Source organism: Sinohyriopsis cumingii, chromosome 15 (assembly GCF_028554795.1).
Source record: "Sinohyriopsis cumingii isolate HCF-2022 chromosome 15, ASM2855479v2, whole genome shotgun sequence".
Classification (NCBI taxonomy): domain Eukaryota; kingdom Metazoa; phylum Mollusca; class Bivalvia; order Unionida; family Unionidae; genus Sinohyriopsis; species Sinohyriopsis cumingii.
In genome coordinates, this window is record NC_142975.1 from 143068713 (window position 1) to 143079958 (window position 11246).

At 35.1% G+C, this 11246-nt stretch overlaps 1 protein-coding gene and 1 non-coding gene across 4 annotated transcripts in view; one reads left to right on the forward strand and one right to left on the reverse strand.

Annotated features, from left to right (window-relative positions):
- LOC149782956 (ADP-ribosylation factor-like protein 2-binding protein) overlaps nucleotides 1–7414 on the reverse strand; it is a 43503-nt gene extending 36089 nt beyond the window's left edge. For 2 of the 3 annotated variants that reach the window (XR_016414481.1, XM_089934512.1), the window contains exon 1: nucleotides 7342–7414. Coding sequence is in view for 2 of the 3 variants with exons in the window: in XM_089934512.1 (XP_089790638.1) it covers nucleotides 7342–7384 (43 nt within the window). In the remaining variant the exon portion in view is untranslated. Of the gene's footprint in view, nucleotides 1–6824; nucleotides 6954–7341 lie in introns of those variants that run through there. The other variant, XM_089934513.1, reaches the window with a different exon arrangement.
- A 245-nt stretch (nucleotides 7415–7659) lies between these two features.
- On the forward strand, nucleotides 7660–7731 carry Trnag-ucc (transfer RNA glycine (anticodon UCC)). The gene has a single exon. It is a non-coding gene; the product is annotated as a tRNA-Gly (tRNA).
- Nucleotides 7732–11246: the final 3515 nt, after the last annotated feature.

Here is an 11246-nt window from a genome sequence, read left to right on the forward strand (position 1 = left end):
TTTCCAATGCAATGACTTGACTCTCTGACAGATACTAAGAGATAATCAAAGTGGTACTTCATGAAGTGTCAATTTTTGGGCAGATGAATCCCCATGAACAAATAAGTGATGAAAATAAAATGCAACAATCTTTTAACCATCAATTAATACTCCAACATTATTCCTGCAACTGTTAAATGAAGAGGATGATGAAATCATTTAATTTCAATAATCTCCTACAAGTAAGTTGTTATTATGCATGATATGAGTGGCAATGAGGCACATGGAATTATTACGATGTAAAAACAATCAAGGGCTTGAGGTCAGTTCAAAATGGTCTCTATTTACATACAGTAGAAAGGACAAGGATGTTTAGATTGAAGTAATGGGCTGAATTCACATCAAGGAACATGATGGCATGGATACATGCAAAATGTGTGCCTATTATTGTCGACACCAGGTTTTGTGGACACATCTTTGATATTTAAGTACAGCCTAGAGTTGAACCCTGTGAAACACAGTAAATCTTCTAAACTCTTGTTGATGTTTCTGTATTTAAAATATTGGCCATTTAATAGAGGTGGTCAGAATACTAAGGTTTAAACAGTAATAAAATGGCCTTATTGGGGCCAAAATATGTAGTCAGTGTGCAAAGAAAAAACATCCTATGGTTGTGCAGCTTCAGGAAAATTTTATTGTACAAATGTTTGAACTTCGAAGAAGTTCACCGAAGTTTAACAATCTCTGGGTCTTAAAGCACTGGCCCTAATTGATCTGCGTGACCTCTGCCCTCAAATTAGTAGCAAGCTGTAATCTTTCTAAGGTTAGAAAAACAGCTGTAGTTAAAATAGTAAAGAGCACAGTGAATGAAATATGATACAACCATCTGGTATTTAACAGTCCTCTGTGTTGATAACTGATACTTTTATGCAGAAACCACTTTCTTCTTTCAGTCATAGCAACCTTAACCTTTGACCTTTTGATCCCAAAACTGATATGCATTTTCATTACTGCAAGTGTAAGCCTTCTAAATACTTTGATCCATATCTGAAATGTAAAGCTAATGTCATTTTTATTTTCTTAGTCAGTGACCTTGGCCTTCAATCTTTCCACCACAAAATGAATAAGCTTCCTCCTTACCTAAGTTCAAAACATCCACATCTGGAAACTCAAATTACTGTGTGCAAACTGTCTTCTTTCAGTCATAGTGAACTTGACTTTTGAGATTATTATCCCAAAATCAATAAGGTTATTCCTTACCCTGAATTCAATCCATCCACAAAGTTGGAAAATTGTAGACTTTGACCAGCAGAGAATTTTAAACATTGGAACAGTGTGTATAACGCTGAAATTCAATTTACCAGCCAGGAATTTTAAATTATGGAACAGTATGTGTAACACTGAAATTCAAAATTAACTGTAGACGTTAGCTGCTAACAAGCAAATTTTATGTGGTGATGGTTTAGGCATAAATTCATACATCATAGTATCCTTGAAAAATATGACCATTTTACGCATGTCCCAGGACAGGCGCATGAATTGATTGCATCATACTGACAATTCTCTACTCAATGAGTGGATGTATTTACATCAAATGGATGGTATTTTTTGACACAAAAAATATAAGCTACACAATAATGGGTAAGATAATGCTACTATTAAAACTTCTTTTTCCAACCTTTCACCTTCTTCTTTTAAGTGTAAATTTTGCCATATAAGCCGACATTTTATTCCAATTATTAATAAATTAATCCCACAAAAGAGTGGATAGGTGGAATAAAATCAAGGCATGGTGATGTGAACTGATCCCAACCATGGACCATAGGTTTTCATACAGTTCACCAAAGTATATTCATTTACTGATTACTTAGTTGTCATAAAACTTCCAGACAAAAATGTATCAATTGCTGTGAACTTTAACAATAGCAGGCAAGCCCTAAATCAAGAAACGTGGACATCTAATAAAATCATAATCAGTACAGGCAGCAGTAAACATTTTTCCAAGATATGGGGGGAAGCCACGGTTGCTTAATGCTTAGTATGTTGGACTCACCACCAAAAGGATGCAGGATTGATTCATTAGGATTTTATGGCTCACAAACACTAAGGATATATGGTACGTCAAAAAAATGATTTATGTATGAGAAGAGGGTCATGATATAGTGGTAAAGAAACAATAAGATCACGAGGAAGATAATATATCAAGCTTTAACAATTTTCCAGTTGTATCACTACGATGTCTGCCGTGCGGCAGTTGATAGCGTGGCCTAGCACTGGGGCATTATGCCACAGACATGTAGTATGATGTCACATCCTGTCATATTATCTTGACACCAGGCCAACCAGTCCTAACACTAACATCTTAATGCTGAGTGTCATGTGAGGCAGCTGCATGTACCATTTTTATAAGTCTCTGTTATGACTCAACCAGGATTCAAACCCATGACCTCCCACATCTGAGGCAGACACTCTAACCACTTAGGCCACTGGAGTGGTCTTTAGTGTGACTAACAGTACACATTTGCACACAAGCTATATGTCCGAATAAATGTTAACTTTCTTAAAAAAAAATTAAAATGCATGACATTTACTGATCAAAATACACCTCCACGTGCTGAACAATGTAGTAATAATGACATATCAGAATATGCTTCATCGTAAAAGGGTGACCGCAAGAAACACACTCATGCGGATCTTCACTGTTTAATATATGAGTCAGCTGAGTAAGTATGACCAATTCTAATTCATGCAATGATTACTTTGTCATTACATTATGGATGGTTGTATTGGAGGGAAGCAATTCACCAAAGGAGGGTTTGATCATGTAAACCTTGTTATTAACAGCATCATTCCATGATACCTGCCACTAATTAAAAAAATATACTTTTTTGAAGCCAGGTTTGATAATTATTATAATAATAATGTTTATTTATAGAGGTTGACTCATTAGTCAAGGACTTTTCTCCTTTGAGGCCCTCTTAAGGAAAGTATAACAATGCACATTATATAAAGATAGCAATAATTACTGCTTATCTCAACATGTTTAGTATTAAAATACTAAATCCCATTATCTATTAGAAATACATACATGCTCATGATATCTCTTCTTAAATACTCTAATATTTTCAGCAGATTCTACATGTAGTGGAAGCTTGTTCCACAGAACTGTACAGGAGTATTGGAAGCTCTTTTTAAATTGCTCTGTTCTTGGTTTTGGTGCAAGAAGGTTCCATGTGATATTGATCTCAACTGGTATGGTGCTGAAAAAGGCCTGAATAAGTCCTGAAGATACTCTGGTGCAGTTCACTGTTGACATTTATATAAAAGAACTGCCTTGTGAAAATCTATCCTGTCATATATTGTGAACATTTGAGTTTTGTAAACAACGCTTTTGAAGGATGATCAATAGATGCATCTAAAGTATGTGTGCTGCTCATTTCTGAAGCTTATAAATCGTGTCAAACTCAGATTTAGCACAGTTTCCCCATACACTTGAATAATAATCCATTGTTGAAAGAATATATGACTTGTAGTATAGATTGCAAGTTTCTATAGGTAAATATTTCTTGATTCTGCTGAGTAAGGCAATTTGGATGATGTTTTACTAAGCTTATCAATATGGTCATCCCATAATAAATTATTATCTATGTACACACCTACAAGCTTTTTATGTTTGACATTTTCTAACAGATGATTATTTATTTCAAGAGATAGTTCTGGGTTCCCTGACTTGTGTAGCTTTTGTGATGTTCCCAGTATCATACATTTTGTTTTAGCTTCATTAATTACCATCCTATTTTCTTGTGCCCAGTTTTGGACTCTAATAAGGTCTGATTTTAATCTCATTTGGATAACTTCAGTCAAAGCTATATAAAAACCAGATGGTTTCAATGGTAGGGCTGTATTGGGAGTGTGGTCTTCTCTTTCACTACCTTAATACCAACAAGACTGGTTGACCAAAATTATACTATATTGTGGGATATCCATAATTCAATCTGCTTAATGAGAATGTTGGTCAATAATGGGTTTCACAACTTCCTACTGTGGAGTGACTAGATGTGGGTTCGAATCCTACCATTAGATCAGCCTGGGTTAGCTAGTGTGGCATGTCCTTGGGTAAGGAACTTTACTCCAATTACACTGTATCCCTGCACCAAGTAACCTACTTGCATTACTGTGGTGGAAAGCACCAAACCAAACAAGCCAACCCCAAAATACAGTGTTTTCACTGTGACATCACAGTAAGCAGAGTGAACAAAATTCACTCCAGTTTACATCGAATCCAATGTCTTGGTTGCCTCTATCTAAAGTACATGCCAGTACAGTCAAATCAGTGCCATCTTTATCAGCCAGGAGTCAAGTGATTTACCTGGCCATTTTTTTTTACTTTACACCTGGTTACTTTAATAAAAAATTTGTATCCCCACTGGGGGAGGTCCCCCAAACCCCCACTTACTTTGCCAACTCACCCTCCAACTTTAATGGAAGGCCCTGCAAAGTAGTTTTACCAAAGTCTGTTCATTCCTGTTTGTTGACTAATCTGTACCTTGAAGTCATTTAAAAAAAAAAGGAAAACTGTTTGATTATTGATACTGACTTGTACATAGGCAGACTTACATTAATGAAAAGGTTATAAAGGTCATCAGGGTTCTCAATAGATTTCCAAACTGAAGAGTCAGTTGAACCTTGACTCCAAAATCTAAGGAGTCAAAATGAAAATCTCAAGAGTCAAAACTAAAATCTCGAGAGTCAATTTGTTTGGACTGTCATGAGCCCATAGCTGTGATTCCTCGTTATTGATGGAAACAAACATTGTTTAAGATTTATTGTCTCTTGCTGAATAATGAGAAATACCTGTTTAGTATTTTGTGAGAAATATACAATCACATTTTTGTAAAAGTATTCCTCTTTGTAAGTAAGTTACTGTATGTATATTTTGTATATGAAAAAGACAGAGGATTATTTTATAGGCCTCATCATCATCATCATCATCAATCCCTTAACCAAATAGGTCGTTGGGACCTGTCCACCACTGTGAAAGTCCATAGCGATCTATAATTTTTGTCTGGAAGTTTCTTGATGAATGTTAAGGTGCAGAGCATTCAATAATCAGGACTGAATAGACTTTGTTAAGCAAAATTAGTACAGTGTACTGCATTTTAAAACATGAATTCATATTTAATTTATGGAGAATAAATGTGCATGCATCACCTGTATGACTTATAGTATAAATTTTATCAAGAAAAGAAAATGTGATATCTAATAATTACCAGTGCAAGTGGTAGTTCAGATATGTCCCAATGCACAGTGTTTCACTGCAACATCAATGCATGCAACATTCAACCCAGTATACACCGAATCACACTTCATGATTCACTTCATCTTAAAATGTCAATGTGCTTTAACACTGCTTTTGTCACAATCATTTTTCAGAACATTTATATAATTATCTTAACTGAATATTGATCAGTGTGAAGCAAAATAAAATTAATAATTTCCACCAAATATATCTGTAAACAACTCAAAATTGACACCTAGAGCTGAACAGTTTGTACTCAGTGTCTCCATGACATGTACCGTATATCATGTACTTTAAATGTTCAAAAAGTTGAAGACTGATTTGGTAAGATGTCTTTCCTATGGCAGTTATAAAATGATTCTGCCTGGAATAAAGATAGACAAGCAGCAAAAAGAAATAAAATAATTCTATTTGGTGCTATGTGTATTAAAAATCTCAAATACAATGCTGTTGGGCATTTCTGCATATCCAAGGTTTCCGTCACCAATATTAAAGCAAAACGCATACAGAATTCAACTGACTGACAAAAACAAAATACTGCAATGCTTACCATTTGAAAAAGGCAATTATCACCAGAAATATCTGTTCAAAATAATATTAATTTTGGATGCAATCGATACCACCCCAGTGTTTTCATGACTTGCAAGATGTTGGCATATTCTGCACACAGCTTTGAAAAGATGTAATGTTTATCCATCAGGCTAAAGAAATGAAATACATTACTTTGGGCTGTTTCTGTCAGCGGTTCAGTCGAGTAATTAGGTCAGGTTTATAGCTAGTTTTAAAAAACTCACCGTACCAATGCCAATAAATGGCAAGAGATATTAAGCAAATTAAACCGAGCATGTAATTTTTTTTTTAGTAAAGTTCAACATTTTTGAAAAAAAGCTATTATGTTGAAGAGAAACAACAACAAATAGGCTATAATATGTTTACATCTTGCTTACAGGGAAAAAATTCTAAAGAATTCAGAAACAGACTATACACCAGGTAATTTTTTGAGAATCCCATTCTAGTGGCAAGTTGACACGTTGGGTAGTAGACGATTTTGTATGTGTGGGACAACTTTTTGTAAGACTGAAAACTTGGATTAAGATACAGATTTTGTTTTTAAGGTAAACATTTCCATCTTTTAAATAATGTATTTGTATGATTCTAAAAGATACCTAGTAAATAGGATTTTCTGGGTTACAGGTTTAAGAAGATCATGGAGTGGGTCTTCATGTTGACATTTAGAAATCACATTTTCATATGCATTTTGAGTCGAATTGTGGGATATTTTTGTGCACTTTATGAATATCACTTTTCTTAATTAAATTGTCATCATTTTTTATATATACAAAATGGATTTTTGACCCAAAATAACACGTGATCCAATGTTTATAGAAATGACGTATTGTTGCACAGAATTGGCCAACATGGTGGTATGTCTCTGAAATCAATCAGTTATACATGCCTACTGGACCAATATCACTCGTGCTTCTTAACAAAAAATATTAAGATCAAACAAATTACGTACAATGGTTAGGTATCCTTGATTACTTACAAACACAACTTGTACTCATCTTCCTTCAATATCCACGGGCAAATGCTTTCCAAAAGTATTAGAACTTTTAGTCATAGGTCAAGATAAGGTCGGCTAGGTGCCTAGTTTAAAACTGAACCGTTATTGTTTTTGTAGCTCGTGTCGGAACACGTTCACGCGTCGCTATCAACGCGCATCGTCGGTATTAGACGCGAGTACAAGTTATGCTCCAAACAATAAATAATTATTTACCAGTAGTAGAAACAGTAACAGGCACAATAACAGAACAATTACTACCCAAAATATCAGCTATTAGTCTCTGATTATTTTCAGCTGGGCAAACCAAAACGGACTGGACAAAACACGTTCAATAGAATAGATGTCTGCTATAGTACATTACCATGCCCACATGATAGGCATACAATTCTATTCCTATTCCGATCGTTGGAATATGTTATACTTTAGTTCTGTAATAATTATGTTGCACTAAATTATTAGATCCCAAACTACTGCCTAGATATCGCTTTCATATACAGACCATCGCTGTCATTTTCATTCCCTGTATCTAAGTTGGAAGCCATATTGGAATCTTAACGGAAGTGAACGCAAGTCCAAACACAAATATTAAAGGCTTTGATTTTAATTTGTTTGTTATAAAGCGTCTACTTGTTTTTAATCTAAACGAGTATCTGGAACCAAATATAAAAATTCGAACATTTAATGCTACATTAGATAGGTATACAACATGACTATAGATTATTTTGATTAAAGCAGAAATAAAACTTACTTTTTTAAATCTGAAATGCCCGATAGATTTTCTATATTATAAGATATATTATTTTTATATACGTATCAAGCGTCGGTGGTGTAAAGGTTAGCATGGTTGCCTTCCAAGCAGCCGATCCGGGTTCGATTCCCGGCTGACGCATATTTTATTTTCTTCTCTGCCATTTTTTTCAACTTCGCTTCACTTTGCCGTGGAACGAAAATAATTCTGCCTTGGGTCTGTCCAATTTTCATCTTGTGTACCGATGAAATGAAGCAGGAAATTTTATTGTTGGAGGCAGCGAGGGAGTTTCTTGGGTGTAAATTTTTCAATCTAATCTGTCTTTGCAAAATCTTTACACGTCTTTGCGACATATTTGTATAACGAATAATTCAGAAGTATTGCCCTGACCTAAGGGTGTCACCACACTGACCAAAGCTCAATGCAGTTTTAAAGAACCAGAATGCAAAGAAGCCTTTGGGAATTACTTTTGAAAGTTATATGAAGAGAGAGAGAGAGAGAGAGAGAGAGAGAGAGAGAGAGAGAGAGAGAGACAAATAGTCTATTGTATAAACGAAAATTTCCATAATAAAATATTATAACATGAATTTCTAGTAATGTATACAAACTGGACGCAGCAAAATAATCTGCAGGTTCTGGTAGCAACCCTGCATGTCGTAACAGAGGTGACTAGCAACGGCACTTCTTTTTGCCATATACGTGCCCCTGGTGGTGTTCCAGCTAAAAAGGTCTTTAAATGTTTAAAAGAGTATATATATATATATATATATATATATATATATATATATATATATATATATATATATATATATATATATATATATATAGACACACACACATCGTACAAGTCCCACATATGCAAATGTCCATCCTTGCTTGCAAGTTTTGGGGATCAGCATTTCAGAATAATACATTTAGTTGGTGATATAGCGTATTAAATTTGGAGTATGCGCATTTGGTGATAGCGCCTCGTTTAAAAGAATTCTTAGATTTTTGTGATTACATGTTTGAATATTGGAATTCGATTCAATGGAAATATTCCATAGCCCGAATTAATTAGCCAATTACAAATAATGGAAACGTCACGTAGTCAAGTGTTAGTGAGTTTCCATGATGCCATGGTTCATTAATAGTGAATTTAGGTCATTACCGAATGAGTGTCCCTGAATACCATAGTCCCTATTAAAATATAGTGGTGTACATTGGTGGTGTTTCTACAGTGGCAGTATTTGCGGTTTTTAAACCGGTAAATTACACAAAGGAATAAATACGAAGGGGCTCGGCAGATACCGTTTATGTCAACATGTTGGCACATGCGATGCAGTTTGACTGGGAAAATGTGCCTTGAAACCATGAATTGACCTGCCTGAGGTGGCGTAGTCAAAATAGTTCCCTGTATTAGGGGATAGTTGTATAGTTTCTACGGCGTGAACTGCTGGCGGTATGGAAACCTGATGAAGAGAAACCATTTAGATGTGCGGTTAATAGATAGTTGGCAGGTTCTGAGATCTGTGGTCTTGCATTGATTAGAGGAAAATTTATGTATAGAACGGACACGTCGGACTTTCTAATTTACAACTGAAGTTGTACAGAAGTCTTTGGGAATTTGGGGTAAACTTATGACTTCTAGCGGGAATCGCGCCAGGGTTTGACACCGCTCGGTCAAGCAAATACTCGTGGCTTGTAACAATAGGAACTATCGGTACCTGTAGCTGATCTGCGAGGCACATAATGCTGTATTCACTTGCAGTATCCAAAATTGTCATTTCCATCATAAGCAAGATCACTTGTGGCAATATCTCTTAATTTAGGGCATTGTCAATTGACTTCCCTGTATACAGATATGTACTAATTCTTGCACCAATGACCAAACTTCACCATGCCCACATTGCCTTGAACTTTATGATACCTAGTTTACCTTATTAGTTATTTTACCTGTAAATGGCTATATATACTTCCAGAAACCTCATATATTTTGGGTAAATAGTCACTTTAATACATGCCAATTTCTTCACATTTCTGAGTGTCACTATGTCAAGTTTATTATTATTATTATTATTTTAATGGATTTTTCCCATGCTTGCATCATTAATGTCACTTTGAAATCTCCATATCTAGCACATTTTAACTTCATTTACGTACATTTTACTGATCTTTAACATTATGTGAAACGTGTTCTATATCTGTTCGGGTGTAGCCTGGTATCTTGAACAAGGTGGAAGAGTTGGATTAGTTTGGAAGTTTTCAGTAGTCAGGTGGTTATATAAAGGTTTCATTAAGATATTTGCAATGTACCTGCCATAAGTAACCATGAGTAGTACATATTACCACACTAATATATAGCACCTCAAAGACACGACTTAGGTCTTCATGAGCACCATATTGTTCGGTAAGGTAGGGCCTCCCTGTAATTTCCTATTACGTTATCATCTTTTGTTGCTACTGACATTGATAAACAATGCATTTTTGCTATAAAACATGGTGCTGGTCCCATCAAAATCGGAATTCTGAGTGCAATATTACTTATGCTAACAACTGGCTGAGTACCTGACACAATACATGTAGACTATAGCACTTGTCATTGTTTCTTTTGTGTGAACACCTATATGTATTTGAACAGACATATTGCGATTTGCGCCAAATATCACCGTGAGCTAAATCTTTGGAAGTGAATTATAAGTTCATTTCAATAATATAAATTGTTTAATTGTGCCCATTTTGAATAGAGTAAAACAAATCAACCCATTCAAATTCAGTCTTAAACACCTTACGCCCCTAGGAAAATCCCATGTAAATAATATTTTCCGCGTGTTGGAGAACTACTTCTTTTAACTGCTCTTATGTTACAGAATTGATACAAAGACACAAGGGCCTGCGAAAGAAAACTCTAAGTTCACATATCCCTATTACCACCCAATTGCACAAAACAAAACAAAAAAAAAATGAGTAAACGATAATATGTTGACTGAAATTCGGGCCGGGGGTGGGGGGGAGGCGTTCAGCCGGGGCATTTTGTAACCGGGGTATTTGGTACCCAACATTTGGAAACATGCTATTGTATTTTCTGTGAACATTAGCTGAATTTAGTAGAAAGGTATTACTGATTCTAATTATGTATTTTTGTTATCGACAATGAAGAAGTCATATTTTAAAACTGATAAAAGTACAATCAACAATAAAATCATAAAAATATATAACGAGTCTAAAATGGACCTCACAATAACAGTTTGTGTATATAAGTATTACCGTGTATTAAAATACAAGAATGAGTTTATAAGCTGTGTTTATGATATGTACGAATAGAACAGAACTGCCGTGTTAGGCAGCAATAAAAGTATTTACAAAGCGATCAGTCAGATCCATTACTGTTTCATCATATTGATCAAAATTTTTTTTTGCGTTCTTCATTTCTCTCAGCACTATACTTGATAATTTAAGTAATGGTACTGGCCCGCCATAATATTATATGTTTCTACGAAGCGGAGAGAGAGATCCTGTTTTTAAATATGGGGTAGTGATTCGTGACGTCACAGGAGGGACACTGCTAAATAACGCTCTTGTAACGAGACTTGACTATCGCTACCTACCCTCCATCCCATTTCAAAAACAGTTTCACGTCTTATCACACTTGTCTCAGCTGTTCATTAATATCGTAG